Source organism: Etheostoma cragini, chromosome 6 (assembly GCF_013103735.1).
Source record: "Etheostoma cragini isolate CJK2018 chromosome 6, CSU_Ecrag_1.0, whole genome shotgun sequence".
Lineage (NCBI taxonomy): Eukaryota > Metazoa > Chordata > Actinopteri > Perciformes > Percidae > Etheostoma > Etheostoma cragini.
The window spans coordinates 21,147,032-21,169,801 of NC_048412.1; the positions used below are offsets into that span (position 1 = coordinate 21,147,032).

Here is a 22,770-nt window from a genome sequence, read left to right on the forward strand (position 1 = left end):
AGTATTTGGGAATCCTCCCTAAATTGACTGGTACACTCTTCTCTTGCCCTTCTCTAGCTTGTGACCAGCTATCTTTAGGTGTGGTTGCAATATTTGGTCCCTCACACAGTTCTTCGTCAAATGCCGTGCAGTCCATCTGCAATGCGTTGGAAGTGCCACACATCCAGGTGCGGTGGAAACATCACCCCATGGACAACAGGGACAGCTTTTATGCCAATTTATACCCGGATTATTCCTCACTAAGCTATGCTATCCTGGACCTGGTGCAGTTTCTCAAATGGAAAACAGCCACTGTCGTCTATGATGACAGCACAGGTGAAAAAACTATTATACTATTATATCATGTTACTGTATTATCGCAAACACAGAGCAAATCTGAAAAGTGCATCGATAAAAACAATGAAGTAAGGAAAGAAAAAGTATTGCATTTCCTGTGTGACAATGCTGGGAATGTCTTCTATCTGTGCCGTTTCTCCTCTTCAGGTCTCATAAGACTACAGGAGCTGATAATGGCCCCATCCAGGTACAACATTAGGCTAAAGATCCGTCAGCTTCCTCTTGACACACAGGATACGAGACCACTTCTTAAAGAAATGAAGAGAAGCCGGGAGTTCCGGATAATCTTTGACTGCAGTCACCACATGGCCGCACAGATTCTCAAACAGGTTAGTGAGAGAGTGTGGGACAGACCCTCTTCTTGTCAAAGATGTGGTCCTTTTCCACCCAGCTGGGACTTGCACCAGTTGATTATTTAGCCTTCAGTTTAGCAGATGTGTTGTCAATGAAAATATGGAGGCTTTGACTTGCCAAGAACTTGGGAGGGGAGGAGCAGCAGGTGTGTCGGTAATAATTAAGCAGCAGTGAGTTTCTGCTGTCAGAGAGTATGGAATTTCAACTTGTGCCACCTGCTTGTTCAGAACACTTTAAAAGTGGGACACATCTATATGAATCACATCACATATCACATCTAAGACTAACTAATTGATATTTTTGTACTTGTGTAGGATCTACTTTCTGCTAAACAAGTTTCTCATGATGTTAAGCAGAGTGTCATAGTTTGATGTTGAGCTGTAAAGCACAGCTGCTCATTTTTGCATCTGCAACAGCTGGTTTTGTATTCTAGATTGTAAAACTGTAATCTATGTAAAGCATAGTTCTTACAATGGATCTTGGTCCATTTGAAAATAGAATTGAATATAGAGCATTAAAAACAGTGTTAAAAAAATGATTTTGGACTATTTTTTATGTATATGGCCTTAATATGTTACATGATATGTACATTTAGATCTTGTTCAAATGATTTGCAACTTTTTTCATGTATGAATTGTTGGCCAGACTTTAACATACATCCTGCAAAACAGGTACAAGATCCAAAATGCTTCACAATCAAAACAGGTTTTTAATATAAATGAGTGTCAGTCAAAAAGGAACTGTCAGTATGATGCATAGAGTAGAGATTGTGTAGGTGGCCTGATGCTGTAAAGATGACATAAACAGGCTGGTGGTGTCCCCCCCGCCCTATTCAGGGTGCTGTCAGCTTCTGTTAAGAAGTTTACCGAATGCAGAATCTCCTCCCAAGTTTTTTTTTTTTAAGAAATCAGTTCTCCTCTTAAGTTATTAAGATCTAAGTTGACATATATTTGCTGATGGCCAGTCTGCACATCTCGCACCAAGGAATCAGTGTCCTCTTGAGAGAAAAAGTGAGAGAGGGTTTGGAGGCAAAAATGCTCCTGACAGTTCCTGTCCATGATCAAACTGTCAGGGCACACCAGCAGAGAATACAACTTTTAAAATAGGAGAAAGGGTTTTGAAATTAAGGTATATTTTACTTACCAAGTAATCTGCTTGTTATTTTTAATTAAATGATATATATAAAATAGTAATGGCCCATCACATGTTCAGAAAACCAAAGACACATTCAAATAGCTTTACATTTTTAACCCACAGTACAAAACCCAAGAAATATGCAGTTTATTGACATTGAACACTAAGAAAAACTGCAAAAGTTGACTTGAGGTTGGAAATAGAGAAGCATTAAAAAAGAAACATAAAACACATAGCAATGTAAAAAAACTCAGATAGATAGTATGTATCAATAGAATTGTGTGTAACAGTCACCTAAAACCGCTTTTTTACTAAAGGCAAATTTAGAGGCAGCAGTGAAAAAAAACGTACCAGCTACTGAACTAAACAATCTTAAGATACTGCTCCATTTACAGCTTTACAAAATGTTTGGGCCTATCCAAGACAATAAGTACAATTCAAAGGACAAAATTGAATGCATGTGTAATGTGATTGGACTGGTACAGCAGGTGCGCTCCCATCAAGGAGGATCTTACGCGTCTACTGCTTTATGCCCTAAGAATATTTCATTTGTCATGTCATGATTCTCAACAAAATGTTGGGTCCTGTATATGCTCCTGACAAGCTCACCTGCATTCAACATGCCTCTGTCAAGTTATATTCCCTCTCAGATTGCGTTGGAGAAAATGAGAAGCCTGTCCCTGGTGTCTTCTAAAAGAAATCTGTGTTCATTTTATTGTTAAATGATTTTATTTTTAATCATGTGCTGTGACCCTGCTATTGTATTGGTGGGATCAGTGACATATGGAGGTGTACTGAAATAAAAAGGGTTCATGAACAGAAATGCTGACGAAATTATATTGTATCATACTGTAAATGGATTCTAGACAGTAGTAGTGGAAAATGACGATGAAAACTCATGCTCACAATATTTGACACAAAGTTTCATTGTCATGTATGTGGCTTGATGTCTATAAATGGAGAAGTGAATTTGCCTCATAATAAGCATAGCATCTTATTTACATAACCTTGGCCTTTTTTTCCACAACAGATGGTACAATTAAATAGGAAGAACAGCCGCCGTGGGAATGTGGTGCCTTTGAATGTAGATTGAGGGAAACAAGTGGCAGTGATGGAGTGTTCGGATATGAGGCAAAGATTACCGAGCTCTTTTGATTAAAGGCTTTCTTCACTGTTGGGATAACGTCACGGGCCCTGAGCCATTGCAAACCATTTAAATGCATAGAAAAGCATCAAGAACTGTTGCTATCCTGCAGACTACACATGGTGCCAAAATCCAAATAAACAACAGCAGAAACTTGCACACAAAATGTTACTAACAGCATTTTAGTCAATATGCTCATTAAAACCTGGCTATTTTGTTCATTACTGATAAAGTCTTTTTGTGCATTTCTTTGGTTATTTGTTCTGACAGTGCTGTTGATTGTAAAATGTCCTGACATGACAAAATGACCATTTTCCCTATCCTGTCTCTATTCATTCACAACTTTATTTCCCATCCTCTGTCTCTGTATCCTTCCAGGCCCAGACCATGGGGATGATGACAGAGTATTACCACTATATCTTCACCACTCTGGTAATGTACCATGCTTGTTAATACAAAATAGAGCCTTGTTTGTTCTCATCTCCACCACCGCTTGAGTTTTTTGATGAATGGTGGCTAATTGCCAATAGAGTTTGGATCCAGTCCATAATATCAATTTTGTTTGACAAGCTGGAGGTATAATAGAGTCTTCAGTGTGCTGTAGTAAACACTCCATTTTATAGTGGAATCAACAGAAGTCTTTGTGGTGGCAGCATAATAAAACAACAGCTTGAGATTCAAAACTGAATGTGGCTTCCAAGTTCTGTGTGAGCACTGACATAAAAATCCTACTGTCATGAATTAATTCATTATTTCAATTGGTTTAACTTTATGGTCATTCTGGAGGCCACAGGTTGTGGTACTGTCAAATTATACTATGTTGTACTAGCATGTGTTCCTATTATTTTGTCCACCACATGTTTATCAAAGAGGGTAGGCTAAATAACAAAAACACCTCTCTCACATATTGCAATGCAATTCAACAACTCCACAAAATTATCAAGTTAAACAAAGAAAAACAATATTATTCATTCATTAATTAATAAAGTAGGACTTATTTGTACTGTACTGGCAACTGGGTGTATGTCTTCAGTATGAACATGTGCTACAGAATGGGTAAAGAATTCAGTATTTATTCTAAAATATTGTTGGTTTTGGTCTTTTTTATTATTAACAATAGAAAAGACATAGCCAGCCTTACCTTTTAATATAAGAATCGATTTAGGCTTGAGCATGATGTTATTCAGTATCAGACATGTTTAATGCAACCTGGGTATGTTACTGTTTCCTTCCTGTTTTGAGCATTTTCTGTTCTCACTCTGATAAAAAAAGAAAGAAAAAAGATCTCATGTAACTAATACAAGCACTCCCAGCAGGGAGCCGTTGCTGCTCGTCACTGAGACACTGACTATCTGGAGACAAACAACAGACTGAATGGGAATAAATACCAGCATGATCTGTGCTGTTCCTTTCACTCTGTTATCATCTCTATTTCTGCTTCTCTCGGGCACACACACCCTCCTTTTCTCTCTGGACTTGTCCAGTCTGTTGTGATAATGTGATATGATACGAAGGTCCAGACATGATGTGTGTCATCTTTCACTCGACAGTGAGTCAATGACATTGTTCTGCCATACGTTGTGTTTGTGTAAAATATCTATTGCTTTAATAGGGGCATTCCTTTTTAACAGTTTCCTAGCAGAGGGCTGTATATACATATATTTATTTATTTAGATACACACACACACACACACACACACACACACACACACACACTATACATATGAGAGAGAAAGAGCGAGAGCGAGAGAGCGAGAGAGGATTAGCTTAAAACTTTTATTTGATTATCTGCAACAACATTTTTCACATTAAGGTAGGATATCTTCATAGAATCAGAGTATGGTATCTATCTAATGCTGCAGTAAGCTGTCATATTGATAGACACACACCATTTAGAAGATTATACCTGGTGGCTTGATTTGATCCAAAACGATGAATACTTACGTGGTATACATGGCAATACAATTTCCACTGATGTCTGAGTTTTATCTTCTGAGGTGAGGGAAATGCCGACTTATTAGAGCGTGAAAAGGCAAGAGCAGCGCTATGGGGTAATAACTTCCTTGTCCTTTAAAATGAGTCTGTCATAGCTATCTCTAAGAACCTGAAGCTGAGAACTTTGTTATGTTTGCCACCTGCATAACACTTCTGTATGGACTCAAACATGCACAGCATTTTCTCCGGGTAAAGATATTCAGTGTAATTCTGCTCTTGGATCGGTTCATTTTGTGTTATAGTTGTGTGTTGAAGGCAACACTGTAAAAAGTGAACATATTAATTGGAACAAGTCACTTTTTTGACATCCCAAAGTGCCCTTATAGAAACAAGGATGTCACAAAAGATTAATAAAATTTTTTTACAAACAATTCGGTCTTTGTTAGTTTGTATTCTTAGCCTCAGAGCTAAAGAACTTGTAACGTGATCTACTTTTCTGAGCATTTCTGAATGTCATATAGAACAACAGTGATTAACTATGATCTTTGTTGACAAAAAAAAAAAGAGTACAGTAATGTATTCTAGTAGGAAAGAAAAAAACCAAAAAGAAATATTTCAGTGACTGGCAGCGACCGTTCTTTACTAAGTGTCTTACACGCTCTCATTCCCCCACCGCTAACCCTACAGGGTGCTAATGAAATATCTATGTTCTTCCAAATGTCTTTTCCAAGCCCCCTGGCCTATTCCGGCACAAAATGTGTCAACACGCGACTTCACACTTTAGCAACAATGGTTGCCCCAGAAATTATAGTGGCTCAAATTGAATTGCTTTTGCTCAGAAGTTGCAAAGGGAATTTAAGCGTTGAATAATTAATATGATCCAATGGAATTGTTGCTTTCTTTTTTCATGTTCTTTTATTTGTATTAAACCAAGCTTTAATTATTCTTATCAAATAACAAACTGGCACCTATAAAAGGAGTGTTTCACATGAACATGATTAAGAAAGTCAAAATATATCACAAGCTTGTAGTTTGTGCAGTGTAATTTATTATTATGTAGGCCCAAAAACAGTAACAATGTCAATTCTAAAAAGGTTTGCCAGCGGAAAAGCGACTGTGCCACCAGAGCCTTTTAAATTTCATTTATTACACAGACACTGTTTCTAGACACTGTGCTTAAATCTCCCGATTTGACATTGAAACTACTGTGTTTCTCCTTCCTTTCACTTCATTTGGTCTTAATATAGCATCTCTTTGAAACAGCAGCTGCATCATTCTCCTTCTATGTGAGACTAAAGCATCCATGATGAATCCTGAAAACAAGAATGCTCAATGCTGGCATGCTAAATGAGAATTCCTTCTTCATGACTGTTGTCTCTCAAAAGGACCTGATGGCCATTGACCTGGAGCCGTATCGCTTCTGTGGTGTCAACATGACCGGCTTCCGCATCCTTAATGTGGATAATCCCCAGGTTGCATCCATTGTGGAGAAATGGTCGATGGATAGGCAGATGCCTTTTAAACCCGACTCCGGCCTCCTAGAGGGCATCATGACGGTATGTTATATTACTTCTGTATTGCTCAATATAAAGGTGTTCACAGGAATGTCAATACAAAAGTGACCACATGTATGATCAATCTATCTAAGAAATGGTTTTAACCTTAACAGCAACCCATGATAAACTATTGTACCTAAGCAATATATTCTGAGGTATACAGTACCAACAGTTGTCTCTTTAGGCTGTGGCTCATATATATTAATTAAACAAACACTGTGTAAAGAACGTCAGCAGTTTGAGAGGTTTAACTATAGTTTGACTAAATGTTGAATGGGAAATATGCATATTTTAAGTGATTTTAAAAGGGGTATATCAATAAGTACCATGGTGACTGGTTCCAGCCCCTTATAAAAAATATTGTCATGGGATTGTCACCTATTTACTGAAAGCAAATTGTGGTAGAAAAATGGCTTGTGGATTAGAGAGGTTAGAAAACAAATATCAGTCAAACTTGTACATATGTATGCAAGGTATGAACAATTTTGGTATAGAAGGCATCTAAGAAAGGACAACCTATCTAGCATTATACCAATGGAGTACAGTTTTCTTTCCCATTATCCAGGCAAAAAGCTGAAGCTTCACTGAGCTAAAATCCCTGAACCTAAATGACTGAAGAGGAGAATATGCCACCTCGTCAAAAGAATTCCTGTTCATTTCTGGCATGTTTATGGCAGTGTCAGATATTGGCATGAACAGCACAAATCCACTGGGTCTTATGTTATGCTTTCAACCGTACATGTGGGGGTAATATAATGCTGTGGAGGACATTCATTAAGCCCTTATGCACCAATTACCCTTTGGACGTGCCATTCTCCCTTCACATTGTTTCAGACCAGGTGCATCCCTTTACAGCTATTCTTTGTTAAATGGATAGTCTATAATGGATAATGTGCCATTGTCTCAGTATGTTTCTAGGAAAATGATAGGGACTTACTCCAATGGCCCACACATTTCAGATAGTAAACTCAGTATAGCCCGTTTGGAACGAGATAAAGAATAAATGTTCATAGCATCAATGTGATACTAACAAATCTGCAGACATTTAATTATGCCATCAAGACAGAAAGATTTTTATGGAAGGCGTCCAGCCTTTGTTATATCCATAGCTGTAGGCTGTAGGCTATTCTGGTGGAGGATTCAGACTGTCACAGATTGTGTAGCTACAATAGTGATGTCAGTAAATAGATGTATAGTCTGAAAGAAACAGTGATTAGAGTGCAGGTGGTGATAAAGAGAGGGCTATTTGTGACACATGGCCAGAAATTAATTGCCATGTTATAAATATTGACCTTATTTATCTAGCAAATTAAGGAAGATTATTCACTTGAATCTTTTTTCCATGTCATATGTCTACTAATGGCCAATTTCCATTGATCTGCTATTACACATTTATCCTCATATGTAAGCTAATTATTGCAAGGAATTTTGCTTTTATGATTAGTTTCCTTATTTTGGAATAAACCTTTTTGTCCAAAATGCAAAATAGGCTGGCCTTAGAGTTCAAAAGCAAAGGATTGTAACCTGCAATTAAATTGGAGTTCTGACTAAAGGCATAGAGCAACTAAACATAAATTACGGATGTCTAAAGATGCTGAAGGCATACTGTATGTCAGTTATGTAAACACAAAAGACAAAGATTGTACTATATTGAGGTATCAGTTGAGGAATCACACAAGGTGCTGATATGTCAAATATTAAATACATTCTTTAATTATGTACAGTATGTGGATTTATAGCAACATTATTAAAGACTATTGATTGATGGTGAGCAAACTATGTATGTCTTTCCGCAGGCATCAGCTGAATTAATGTTCACCCCTTATTTCAGACAGATGCGGCTCTGACCTATGATGCAGTCCACATTGTATCCGTCTCATACCAGCACGCTCCACAGATGACGGTAAACTCGCTGCAGTGCCACCGCCACAAACCCTGGAGATTCGGAGGGCGCTTCATGAGTTTTATCAAAGAGGTGATGGAACACCTTTGGCTTGTTGCTATCTGATATAAGTGTTATTGATATTAGAGCATACTGATTGAGTGGTAAACATAACAATGGGAGTGGAGCAAGGACCATGTAGTCATTTGGGACTTGGATATTTACGCAGCAAATCAATCATATCCACACACAAAGCAAACAAAGCTGTGATAGACACATCAAAGCAGTGTTGTTGTCAGCTTTATAAATTCCCTGTATTCATAACCTATTTTCCAGAAACAAGACTGTAACCTTTTGAAAGCACAACTAGTGTAATCGGCTCTTATTTAATCTAACATGGGAGTCTGACAGTGCCTCAGAATACACAAACAAGCCTGTGCAAAATGGCAGATTAAGGGTGTGCAAAGATGCTACTATTTGTGTCTTGATTTGTTCAAAGAACAACATCATTTGAACTTTCCAAGGTGTGGTTTTTAAATGGCAGGAATTCCATTTGTTTTCTCTCTTATAATTGCCATTTTTATTGCAAAAGCAAAGTTTAAGCATTAACCTCCTGAATCTCTAATCAGGATACCTCATCTGTGGTAACTGCCCAAGAAATTTGCATATACCCACAGAGCAATCAGAATGATGGCTACAGGGGGCTGTCCATATAAAAGGGCAGAGCTAAACCTTTTTCCTCATCCACTTATCATTAGCAAAATGGCTGACAACTTCTGTTTGGTACACATGACTCCGTCCAAAGATTTTCTCCGTAGGGCTAAGCATCCTGATGGGATTTGAAACTAGTTTCTAATTGCAAATGCCACTTCCACTATTAGTTAGAAGATCTCTTTTGAGCGTTATTGTGATTACAGAGTGTGGAAAGAAAAAACAGGTCCACACACTAAATAGCTTCCCTTAGGATTGGAATGTTAGTGACATGTCAAGCCCATGGCTCTTCATCAGACAGTGAGAGTTTGGTCATCGATCTCATGAGCCCAACTCACCTGTCCACAGCATGACAGCATCCTTTTCCATGGAGATGTTAAAGACACTAGAGTAAGAGTTAAAACACTGAAGAACCAGGGCCAAAGTTAGAGTAGGCTGCCATTGTGGCTTGGGCTGGCCATCTTCGGATATCACAAAAGGCAAAACAACATAAAGCATCCGCTTTGAAAGAAAGCGTGGGTGAGTGGGAGGTTAGATATGGCCACTGCTTGTGGTTTCTCCGAGGCACTGGCCTTGAAAAAGCAAAGTCGGATATTCCATAATGGTACCAGTCTCCTTCTCTCTACTGGTATTAAAAGGCAGGGTGTACAGTTATAATGAATTGCCCCTTAAGTCAATAGAGGCCGGTTAGATAGAGAAACCTGTGCAAAGCCAATCCTGGCTCTGTGAATACACATGGAGCTCTCTAGCAAACCATCCCTTCTGCTTCTTTAGTTTTTGAAGACTGAAAAGAGGAATAGTAAACGAGGATGATGGTCAGTGGTGAATAGGGTTGGATATCGTTAGGGTTTTAAATAACCCTTTTAGAATGGTGCCCCTGCCTAAACAGTGCCCGAACCAATACTTTAAAAAAGAAAAGAAAAAGAACACAGTCAGTGACATTAAAAGATGGCTTATTGGCTTATGGTTTATTGCTAAGCCTCAAATTTAAATCATTTATTTAAAATATAATAACAACAATACGTTATTTCACTAGTCAATTTCTGTTAAATGACAAAAAGAACCACTACATGGCAGAAGGATATTTTACAACAGCTATGAATGAGCTTCCGAGGAGCAATTGAACACACCAGTAAGTCAGACAGTGGTGTTTCTCTAACAATTCCCGGTGTTGGAATCCTTTCAAGTGAATTACAGCCACACATTAGACCGTTTAGATGTCATCATTTTAAACATGTTTAAGCCAGCTACTAGCTAAAAGTAGGCTAAAGATACCTGCTGCCAAGTGTGTTAACTAGTGTCCCATGCAGTGATGCTTCTAATGCTTCTCACGTCCGTAGTGGAGTGCCAGAGAGCAACACAGGCTTTTAAGTGGCACCAAAATAAGGGACCAAAATCCGTGTTGTCATTTAGTCCGGTAGAAAACCGGTTCTGTTGTGTTACCCAACCCTAGTGATGGACTGAAGGAGGTGGGGGGGGACAGGGCCCTGAGGGATACATTGAAAGTACATACAAGCCAAAAAAATAAGGGCTCAAGCCTTCGGTATAGACTCCTATCCATCTGTATTTATAGATCTAGTGTTACAATGTGTATCCACCCATTTGTAAGGAAGCATCAACAATGAATATATAATTACTTCTTGTTGAGTTTTTCTTGCACATTTTTCAACCATTCCTATAATATTAAGAACGTGTTGTGTAAAGTTATACGCTCAAATCTGATGTGCTGCACATAGCCAAGTGACAGAACATTCATGAATGCTATTTGTATGCCTGACCGGTAGCAACCATCCCTGCTTGTCTGCCATATGTGCTAACAAAATATCGCAAAGTCCTATACTATTAGACAACAAATCTCAGGGTCACAATGTGTCAGTTAAAAGAAACAGTGAGCACTGTTAGGTCTCCCAACAAGATCCACCATTACCAGCTGTGTTAGTTACTTGTAGTGATCATGACCAAAGCCAATGAAATATTATTACACTGTCCCTGTACAAACATACAGTACTGTAGTGTTCGGTTATAAAAACACTTACTCAGGCCTGATTTACACTCTATTCTGGGCCGGCGTCTGACATGTTCTGAAGGTCGAATTGGCCCTTCGGATGTGATGTGGCTGAGGCATTTATGTCACTCTCTGAATTAGAGCCGTTTGAACATCCCACCCACCTCAGTGGCGCTAGGCCAGATGGAATGAGGTACGAGGGGGTTTGAAAAGGAGTGTGCCACAGATTTCTCCTTGAATCTTCGATCTTCTCACAACAATTTCTGGCAAGCTACAAGGAAGCCAAGGGATAGCTATAGCATGTAGGGTTGTAACAGTTTGGACATTAAATATCAGTCAAATGCTGCTACTCAAAACACAGAGATTGATTACTCAATTGAAACAAGACTTAGCCGATTAGACAAGTAGTGCGTGCATCACGCGCTATGACTTATTGAAAATGACACTGAGAAAAATTAAAATTAAAAGAGTAATAAATAAGATATTGATATGGGATTTGTTTTTTGAGGATTCCACCCTTAATTGTACAAATGCAAAGACTAAACTAAAACATGTAAATACAATCAGATACAGTACATTATCATCATAAATGTGAGAATAAACGGTAGCCTATGTAGACTGTGTGTGTTTTCTTATAAAAACATCTGTAGAGTTGGCAGGTATCGGGGAATCGTAATAGAGGGCAGTTATGTGTTTTCCACCTCATGGGGAATCAAGCAAAAGGAGATGGTTGTTAATTAACTCCATAGTCTGGAGGGAAAATATTTTGAAGGCGTTGAGATGTAAAATGTAATTAAAAAAAGGAAATGCAGCCTGTACGGTTTGTGCTTGTACTTTTGATCTGTGTGTGGGTGTGAATTTACACTCAGTGAGAGATAGAGGGTGATGTTTTGTTGACAGCCGTTCATACATTTCTCTCGGTTTATTTGTTTTGTCATATTGTAATGTGTACCAAATATTGTGTTATTTACATAAACATGCAAGAAAGTAGATGTAAAGTAGTAGATGAATCAGCACCACTCATAAAATATGATTCGACAACAATTAAGCAATACAAGTCCCCTGAATGTATTGACTGCATTAGATTGTACAGGGGTTAAGACCCTATAATATTTAACAAGAATAATAATACATTTATTTGATAGACCTTTACAGAAAGTCACAAAGTGCTTCACATTATAAACATTTGTAAAAATACAGTAAGATCCAACAGAAAATAATCAAGGAAAAAGTCATTGAAAAACCAATGAAAATCATTTAAAGAGGTTTAAAACCTAAAACCCAGAGTTACAAACATGAGTCTAAACTGATTTTAACAAGTGCGTCTTCAGCTGCTTTTTAAAAGCTTCAAGACTGCAAAATATAAGTCAATAGAAAGTGCGTTCCGCAGGTTTGGAGTCCCCGCTTCAAAGGAACGATCACCTTTAGTTTTTATGCGAGTGGACATGTTAGTGTACGGATGGAGCAGGTCCGAGATATAAACATGTTCAGTTTAAATGCACAATATATGCAGTATTCTGCATCATCTACATAAGGTTCTGATGTAAAACGTACTACAGGAATGTGTTTGCATGAGTATAAATATGTAGACATATTATCTTACAGTCCCACTGGGATGGTTTGACGGGGAGATTGTCATTCAACAAGACAAGTGGTCTTCGTACAGACTTCGACCTGGACATCGTCAGTCTAAAGGAGGACGGACTAGAAAAGGTACATTTTGTCTTTGTTTTAAATGCAGTCTCGGCTGATATGGAATCAAAGCACAACAGTAATCTGTCATTTCATGCAGTATATATAAAAAGCAAAACTTCTGTGATGGCTATACCATAAATATAATTCAAAGAATTATTGATATCACAAATACGTTTCAGATTTTACTATTGGTATGGAACAGATGCAAATTTGACAGTATCATTTACCTCCTAACAAGGAAGCAAATTGGTTGTTTCAGCATAAGCATAAGTTAGTGGATCATAAAGCAAATTGGATTAGGGTACACATTAGGGTGTTGATTGCAGCCTCTCTTAATGAAAATATGAGGTGATGCCCAAAATGCTGTTTGGTGGTAATGAGCTGTATAAACATATTTTACAAAAAAAGGGGGAAAAACTAAAAGGTTGGTAATGTAGAACATATTTTATTATACTGGAAGGCAAAGTACCCTCTGGACTATAATAGCTTTTCTCTACTAGAGGGCTTTCATACATTATGAATATATCAAATAGGGATAAGTCCCATTATGACTTCCTCAAGTACTCCCTAAAGGCTCAACACTATATAATAGCAGGGGCTTTTCAGCTTGTAACCCTTCTGTTCAAGAATAGAGCTTGTACTGTTTAACACTGCTGTTTTCAAATTCTTCTTCTTCCTTATTTTATGTTGCCCTGCGTGCGGTCAATTAAGTTGAAGCACACTCATCTCGCAAAAGTATTTGATGCCATATTAGCATCTTCTCATTATGTCTCTGTCAAATCCCATGCTCAAGCATGTTAGCGTTGATCCAGCAGCGTGCGGCAGATTGCTGGATTTCCCCCCCCTTTCTTTGTTGTATATCCGTGGAATCGGCTCTAGCTGTTTGAGCTGGTTAGGATGTGGACTTTTCTCAACTAATCCATTGTAATTGAATATTAGCCCAAGTTTCAGCTTGTGCTGGAATTATGAACAGGTTCTCAGAGTGCCACTTTTCCTACATGCCAGCATGCTCGGGAGGGTGAAATAAATGTAACGCTCTCTATGTGGTTGCACGAGTAAATAACTTTTGGATCATTTCTTTAGCTAATCCTGTTTAATTAATTGAGCTAATAGTAATTGGGTACAATTAGAAAGAAATTTGCAAAGCGGAAAGTATTCACAGATATTTTTAAAGTTCTCTTTTGTAGTCCTCTTTGGTTGTTTGACAAGCTGTAACTAATATGCTTTTCAAATTAGAGCATGTGCCTCCCTCTGGATTAGGCAGAGAGGACATTAACAGACGTTTTTCATGCTTTATTGTAGGGGCCTGTATGTCTTTAAATGGATACACCTCAAGCCCGAACCCCAGTGAATATTAAAAGCTGTGTCTGTAGTAATAGAGAAAGCAGGAGGAGGGTTTGGTGGAGGGCTCTGCTTGCAAACAGAGATTGTTACCGACAGCCACAGGACTATTTGTGCTAATGATATGTTCCAGAGTGTCTCTGCAATATGCAGAGCTTTTTGCCTGAGGGCTTCTCGCATGTATAACTCCTTTTATTTGTTCAAATCTCTTGGCTTATCTCACTGACACTGCATAGCGACATTACTTTTACAGTGTGATCCAACAAGAAACCCTGTACCTTCTTCCTGTACCTTCTTTTAAATCAACTGTGTCCTGTTTGCAATATTATTATTATTATTGTTATATTACTTTTTAATGCACACAGTCTTACCTCGCAAGAAACCCCCGTCAATATACCAATCCCATGAATCACTATCATTGATTCAATCCATGTAAAAAGATGCACACAGATGGATTAAAACAGTATAGTTTTGTTTAAACATGAGGGAAGATAATTCAGTAGGGTTACATCTTTTAAAATGTGTTTCTATTTTGATCTCATTGCAAGTAACAGTACCTAATCTTCTACATAAATATCAGTTGAGTTTATTGTTTCACAGTTTTTCTCAATTAATTTGGCACATTTACTTAAAACAATTTTACAGTTGTCAAAACTAAGTACAATCCTCACAACACATGGTAAATTTAGCACACCACTTAATGTGATCTGTAAAAGGTGACTTCTCAATCAAAAGAATCAACTCATGTTTCAAATGTAAATAAATCCATCAATAAAAAAACACTGTCATCAAAGCAAAAAGGTTCTTATGTAATTGCTTAGACCAAGACAGTCAACACAGAAAGACATCTTGCCTTAAGTGTGGCAGATCTGGGATCCATCCCCACAGCAATACATCAACCAATGTGTCCCTGAAAGACATTTAACCCATAGTGGCTCCAGAAGCGTGCAACCTCTGACATATATAGCAATTGTAAGTAGCTTTGGCTGAAAGCAGCTAAATGACATGTAATGTAATAAAGGAAGCTTGTACAGAAAAAAAACTATAGCAAAATTATCAGGATCCGCAAGAAAGTATGCTGCAAATGCATCAACGTTATGGGTCATTCAATCTCTCCTCTTTATTTGGCCACAACATTTCATCAACATCACACCTGATATCCTCCCTTGCAATGCAATGCAATGCAACAAGGGGGACATCTTTTGACATTACACAGCCATCCCCTCCAAACAATGTGCGGTAAAATCATCAGCTGTCACCTGTTTTTGTTTGGTTGCTCTACATTGTGAAGAAATTACAATGAATTGTTCCCAATCTGGCTAAAGTCTATCCATCTGACAACTTTTACAACAATACTAGATAACTATTATGTATCTAATATATGTGTGACAGCCTGACACAATATTTCGATTGTTAGTTCCTCTATTTTGCATGTAGGGATTTAAACAATGAACATGTGTATAGTTGCATTTGAGATGAATATAATGTAATAGCAAATTAATGCAAACTATTTGAATTTGCAAGGCTTACTCGTTTTCAAAGCAGTTATAAATGACTTTAGTCATGTGAACAACTGACCTATTAATCATATATATAGTCATATAGTTTAATAGTCATTCGACGATTATGCCAAACCAAAAAAACTAACATACAATTCATTAAATGGTTCTGGTTTCTTTGATTTGTCCGTCATGCATTTCGTTCAACACATAACTGCCCCTTGCTTGCTTTCCAAAGAACCCTGGCCTGCTGATAACGGTGACTCAGCCAATCATCCAACACTGCCGGAGATGTGTTCAACCTGCCACTATGTTACTGTGTTAGACTGCTTGGTGGGGGGAGTCTGCTAGGGTCACAGCCCACCAACAGACACAGAACACTTAGCAACATGCTTTTATCTTCCGCAGGTGGGGAAGTGGAGTGTGTCGGGAGGTCTTAACATCACAGAGTTGCCAAAGCGAAAAGGGATGAACATCACTGATTCCCTGGCCAACCGCTCCCTTGTCATCACAACTATTCTGGTAGGTCACCTGTGTAGCCTGGAGAAAAAGATATCCTACCCTTTATGTCTCCTCAGGATTGCTTCCAGAGAATACATTGAGATTCAAGCTTTACAACAAGGTCTTATAATTAGCTTTTTCTAGCATCAGCCACATTTCATTCTAAATGTACTGCAGCATGTGAAAGAAATGTGTTATTTTCTCTGGTGACGGACATATATTTGCTACATCTAAACATAGATGTACAAAAATCAGATTTTAAGCTTTGGATTTCCCAACATATTGGAGCAGCTATTATTAGTTATTATATTGAACAGCTTTAAGTTTGCCAACTTTTTGGTTACTCCTAAAAGCCTATTTATTTCTGAGCTTTAAAAGTGAAACACACATGAGTATGAAGCAAAAATCTAAATTCTTGCTTATATGCTTGGGTAAACGAGCCAAAAAGCAAAAGGGTGTTGTCAGATTGAAATAAAAGTCTGATCCTACAATTTAAGTAGGTTTTTACAGGATTCTGGGTTTAATATATTATATATATATATATATATATATATATATATACACACACACACACACACACACGCACACACACACACACACACACACACAGTAGTTTACTAGTGAAGCTGCTGCCAGGATATTACTGTAAAGAGGAGGCACCGGTAATGCTAACAGTGGTGTAATGTTATGAATGGCCGCTGTTTTGACTCGGGTGCCTGGATCTGTTTCCTAACGGTTCAGTAAACTGCCGTTAGCATCCTTAGCACCAGAGTTACGGGCTGACCGGGATGGTTGCTAGCTGGCTGGAGGCTAACTGTGGATGTGTCCCCATGGCTTTTGTCAGCTCTCATCCAAACTGAAGCCCTGCAGGACCAGGAGACTGAGGCAGACAGACAGACAGACAGACAGACAGACAGACAGACGTGTGCTAAGCAAGCTAAATTACTATTAGATTAGTCGTCTATCTAAACAGTTGACATTACTGATGAAATTGTGGGTTAGCCCAAAGTTTTTAACCGTGATTAAAATAATCATACTAAATGTAATCTTATGTTACCAACTAAGAATTACATTAGCTACTTGTCAACCAGCACCTTTACAGTAGGCACCAAAGCATTTTTCCTCTTTGTTACCCCTACAGGTTGGGAGCGGAATTGGCCATTATTGTTACCATTACCATTATTCTTATGTCTCATTCCAACAAGTTAATGAACCACTGAAACAAGTTTGGAAACATTATTTAAAGGTACAAAGGTGGTTATTTAATAAAGCCTATTTATTATTGAATTACCAGAAGATTTACCATATGTTTCACACTGTAGTTATCAAGAAATGAAAACACCTACAGTGTATTGGGATGGAAGATTTTGGCCGTATCCCCCAGCCCGGTCTGGACACATTAAAGCAGATGGTGCTTTCAACAACCTCATGGAGCTAATGTTTGCTTGCTTATCTAGAGTATCTAGCAACAGCTGATAAAAGCCAGACAGTTTGTTTCAGCTGAGCGCCGGTTAGGAATGAGAAGTCTGCTTTTGTCTATAATCAAGGGCTCATGGTTCAAAAAAATAGTAAGAATTTAAAATGGTGACTTCGCTACAATCATTAACCGCCTAAGTGTGACATGCGAGAATGAGAAGCTTGACAGTTTTAGCAACAGAAACTTCAGTTATCAGTGACATCATGAGCATGTTAAATGAGTGGACCTGGAGCAAACCACTAAACACATAAGGAGACAGTGATACAGAATGAACTATTCCTGAGAATACAATAATTACATGTGCAGATAGAGAGAACCAATTGATCCCTCCCCTAACTGCACATTGCATCCATCTGTAGATCGCCAGTTGTATGTACTTAACACTGTCACTAGATGTTGGGGTCTTTGTGGAGCTATCAGGGAGGTGCCGACACAGGTCCTCCCCCCATACCTTTTCAGGACAGATAAACAAGCTACAACGATAAACACTATCATTATCCCTATATTGGACCACAAGGTTGTAATTATGACAAGTGAGGTCAAGGCAGGACATGATTAATGCCTATCAGGTGCCATCTATGTTAATTATTTTAAATGGTGTAATGTTGAACTTCTGCACTAGGAAGTGTCAAGATTGGCTAATTTTATGTTGTAGTTAGAGTGCAGTAAATGGAGATGTGTTTTTTCTCCATGTAGCTCAAGTGTTTCAGTAACATTACATGTTTCCCGAAAATGCTTTACTTATTTTTTTTCCTGAAAGTGCATTTGCGTATCTCCGGCATGTCTCAATTTGCTATTTCGTTGTGAATCATTAGTTTATGATGATAAGATTGCCTACTTTCATATTGCTGAAGAGAGTATCAAGTTTAATATCAATCTCCCCTCTTAGTGTAATGACATTGCATCAAACTGATTCCAGTGATGCATGAACAAGACGTCTGACAGTTTTATAGTGATAACTTTGTCGAAGAGATTTAGGCACTTAATGTGTTTTCCCCCTTACATTAATTGTTTGCACTCCATTGCCCGTAATGTCTCTGCGCAAGCCCACCTCCCTCCATGTTCTGTTATGCACGCCCATGCTGCGACTGTGAGGGTAGAACTGGTATAAACACTTTGATTTGAGTCCAAACCTTGGGGAATAGCAAGAATTGGAAGGCTCGAAACAGATGGTAATGACTTTTTCCCTTAACATGCAAACTTTTTGATCAAGTTAATTGGACAACTTGAGCAAAGTTTGTGGCTAAGCTTTCTAAATGCATAGTCATCAAGTATTCATATCTTATTATTTTTTAAGAGGCCATCCCTAAATGTGATGTCCAAGTGGCTTCATATTTTGATGGAAAACAATTGAAGATGTTTATTATTTAATTATGTTTTTCTAGACATTTTTATTTTCTTAGTTGCAGAATAAATTATGCCCTGCTTAATGTTTAATAAATAGTGTAACTGTGTCCACATGCCTAACCTGCACATGATGTACCCCCCATCCCCCCCATCCCCCCAACCCCCCGTTCACCTCCGCCCTGATCATCACCTCCACTTTCCCCCATAAAAAAGAAATCCCTGAGGGAATAACGAGTGCTGTAACTGCCTATTTTGTATTCTTTGACTATGTCTTTTTACAAAGTGACACACAAGCTGCAGTTGGAAAAACAAAAAAATCACAAGCAAAGGTCACCATCATTTAAGGATCAATTACGCTGCTTCTGGAGGAAATAAATTGTATTATAGCCCTTGCATAAATGGACCAACATGTTTTGAAATGCACAGCGGGACATGCAAGTTTATTTGACAGGGAAATGGTAACAGATACTAAATAGGAAATCATTTATAGGCGTATTTGAGTTGGTCATTGTTACTGCAGGCATCAGCTCAGTTGATTTCCATTTGGAGATTGGTGTCAAATCATGAAGGCAACTTTGTGGGCATGATCCATTTGACAGCGGCATTCTTTTCCTAATCAAGCTTTTACACAGCACAAATTATGAGCAGCCAGGCAGGATATTACAGGCCAGTAAAGAGTGTAAGCTACCTGACCATAAAAGGAACCGACCTGTGCACCAGCAAAATAGGTCAACACACAGCAGTGTGAGGAAGAAAGCAGGTTTAGTTAGCTTTACCCTGCAGGCACAATAATAGCATAAACATTTTATTTGTGTGCATTACCATCACTATAGCAGAACACCTACTTTATGATATAGTCTTAAATTAACTCAGGTCTTCTTTTGTTAATAAATCAGTGTAGGAAAAATGTTAGCAGTCTTTCATAATTTAACACTCGCTGTACCCGCACGCTGAACTTGAAGCTGCTGTCACTGCCTGTTAAATGCAACAGCAACTCATCAGCTCAGATCACTTTGCTTCAATTAAGTGCATGTGCTGAAAGAAATTGAAAAAGCTGACCTCTCCATTGCTTTTCATTTGGTCTTTTGGGTCTGTGCAGGAGGAGCCATACGTCATGCTTAAGAAGTCTGACAAGGCACTGGTTGGGAACGACCGTTTTGAAGGATTCTGCATTGACTTGCTCAAAGAGCTGGCCAATGTCCTGGGCTTCACGTATGAGATCCGCCTCGTGCCTGACGGGAGATATGGCTCTCAGGACGACAAGGGCCAGTGGAACGGCATGATAAGGGAACTTATAGAGCATGTAAGTTGTACTTCATATTGACTGCTTCACATTTTTCCTTAAAGGAATAGTTTGACATCTTGGTAAACATTCTTATTTGCTATCTTGCATGTATCAGATAAGGCGATCGATACCACTCTCATGTCTGTATGGTAAATATGTAACTAGAGCCAGCAGCCGGTTAGCTTATCTTAGATTGGGATTTTGCTGTGACTAAACACTCCGCTTTATGTTAGTTAGTCCCTCCAGAATGTTGCGATGTTGCCATCGGGCCAATTCAACCAATCACCATTGACCAAACGCGAGGGAGAACGGGTTGATGTTAAACACGTACGTGGCCAAATTCATTTCCGTATTTCTGGGGATTTGTGTGTGACTCGAACATCTCACATTTACCCACAAAACGTTCAGCTAAAGACATTGCAAATCATTTCAGACCGTCCTGTGTTCCTGCTTTTAATAGGTAACAGTGGTGTGACAAATTCAATCTTTTGTTTCTTTGTAACCTTTTCAGATTTTACTGTTTTCTATGTTCACTCTTTCGGTTGTATGATATGTTTTTACTCTTGGTTTCTGATGTTAAGCACTTAAGATACCTGCTAGTTGCTGTAAAGTGCTATATAAATACATTTTGATTGATTGATTTTCATATTATACCAACATTTGTAGCATCCTGAGCCTTTTTGGTAAGGTTACTAGGAAAACTCAGACCAGAGTAATTTAACAACAAAAAAAGTTTCCTTTTGATTTTTAAAGTACTACAAAAAAAACACAAAAAAAAAATCACAATTTTTGTAATTGTAACTATTTACAAAAGCTCCTGCAACAGCAGGCATCTTGGGCTGCAACAATATCAAAAAAAGGCAGCGGAATCCTGGATGGACTGATTAGTGAGGTTTAAGGTGCTTCCGGTTTTGTTAGTTTTATACAGAGTCAGGCAGTGTTTCCTTATTTCTAGGTTCTATGCTGTTGCTGTTGCTGTTGGCTCCAGTTACATATTTATTGTACAGACATGTGAGGTACAGTATCTATATCTTATCTAACTGGCAACATCAATTTCTCCATTATGTGCTGCATCTATAAAATTAAGCAGATTCATGTGCTGTAAAAATGTTTTACATCATCACACAAACTTAGAAAACCACGGCATTGAGCAGAATTGCATGTCCTTTGAGAGGGCAGGGATATAGTTATGATTGAGTACAAGTCAGGACGGGCCCGCAAAGCTGTCAGTCACATTTAAGGCACAATTATGTCAAGGTTGCCTAAAGTGTTGCGATGCCATTCAGTGAGACAAAACCACTTCCTTCAGCTGGATAAGCCAGAAATCTAGGATGAACATGGGATCATGCATATATTGTAAGGATGCACACAGCACACCCGCAATCCTCTTGCACAGTGGGCAATACCAGCTGTCTGTGTCAAACTCAAAGCATCAGCGGCCGTGAAACAGCGTCACATCCAAGTGATGGTGGCAATTCTCTGCTGGCATTTCATAAGTGTCTCTGTTAGTGCTCTCGCTTTGTCCTCAGCCCCACGAGGTCAACGCTGTACTCAGCTGAAAACTTGCAATAGCTTAAGTGGCATTTAGTGCAAGGAATCGTATGGCAGGAGTCAATGGCTTGGTGCTGAAAGAGGTGGGAAAGGTGGGCTCCCACTGCAGCACTTTATTTCTCCATCCAAGCTTTTTACAAGATGCATGTTAATAAACAACAACCTTGAGGGGAACAAATGGATAGCTAAAGGTGGAGAATGCTGGCACGAAATAAAGATGCTATACTCCATTATTAAACAGCACATACATTCTTTGTATTAGTCTGCTCTTTGGTTTAAAGGGTAGCTTGTGCTTGTCTTCACAGATAATGTTCATCATCTGTGACAGATAGTTTACATGCGTTTTGTAAAAAAGAAACATTTGGTGATTGAGACCTACGGACTGACTTACTGTAAAAATGAACCTGAGCTAACAAGCATCGATGAGAGTCTCCATTTGCTAGCGTTTTAAGAGAAACTATAAATTAGCAGATAAATACTGTTAAAGAGGTGCATTTAGGCATATATTCTTGCGTGTGCAGGTCTATTGCTTTTGTAAATAGCAACAGAAGTGAAGATTAAAATCTATACTTCTAGTTATTGCTTTTACTGCTCATTATCGAATGACGTCTTCTTTGTGAGTTTTTAGTGGGTTCCATTTTGTGGTCTGGTGCTTTCCTTACCCCTGGCTTTATGGATAAGCTGATCGTGATTCAGCAGACCTGAAATATAAACTTTAACTCAAGCTCAAGAGATCCAACCCTGGAAAATATGAGAGGCCACTACTGCTACATATTATTTGGGAGTTAACCTCAAAAGTACCAGATCTCTTTTCCTGAGCTAATAACATTTAAGCTTTATTTCTACTTCTACTTTGTGTTAATAACCTCTTGAAAAGCCACAGCCCCCTCATTATAAAACAGACAGATACGATGTATGGCACTTTAGCAGGGATCAGTGCCTATACTTTAAAAAAGGGTCACAGAGTAACATAAGGTCAGAGTTTTGCATCCGACGGTTGGTTTTAGCTGATGAAAT

General features: G+C 38.5%; 1 protein-coding gene across 1 annotated transcript in view; it reads left to right on the plus strand.

Moving 5' to 3' along the window:
* The window catches only part of LOC117946358 (glutamate receptor ionotropic, kainate 3), a 96,084-nt gene that overhangs the window by 53,890 nt on the left and 19,424 nt on the right, over positions 1–22,770 (plus strand). Inside the window, exons 3-10 of the mRNA XM_034874435.1 lie at positions 58–315; positions 484–665; positions 3,347–3,400; positions 6,289–6,459; positions 8,291–8,434; positions 12,663–12,770; positions 16,001–16,114; positions 20,017–20,220. Of these exons, the coding sequence (XP_034730326.1) occupies positions 58–315; positions 484–665; positions 3,347–3,400; positions 6,289–6,459; positions 8,291–8,434; positions 12,663–12,770; positions 16,001–16,114; positions 20,017–20,220 (1,235 nt within the window). The remainder of the gene's footprint in view (positions 1–57; positions 316–483; positions 666–3,346; positions 3,401–6,288; positions 6,460–8,290; positions 8,435–12,662; positions 12,771–16,000; positions 16,115–20,016; positions 20,221–22,770) is intronic.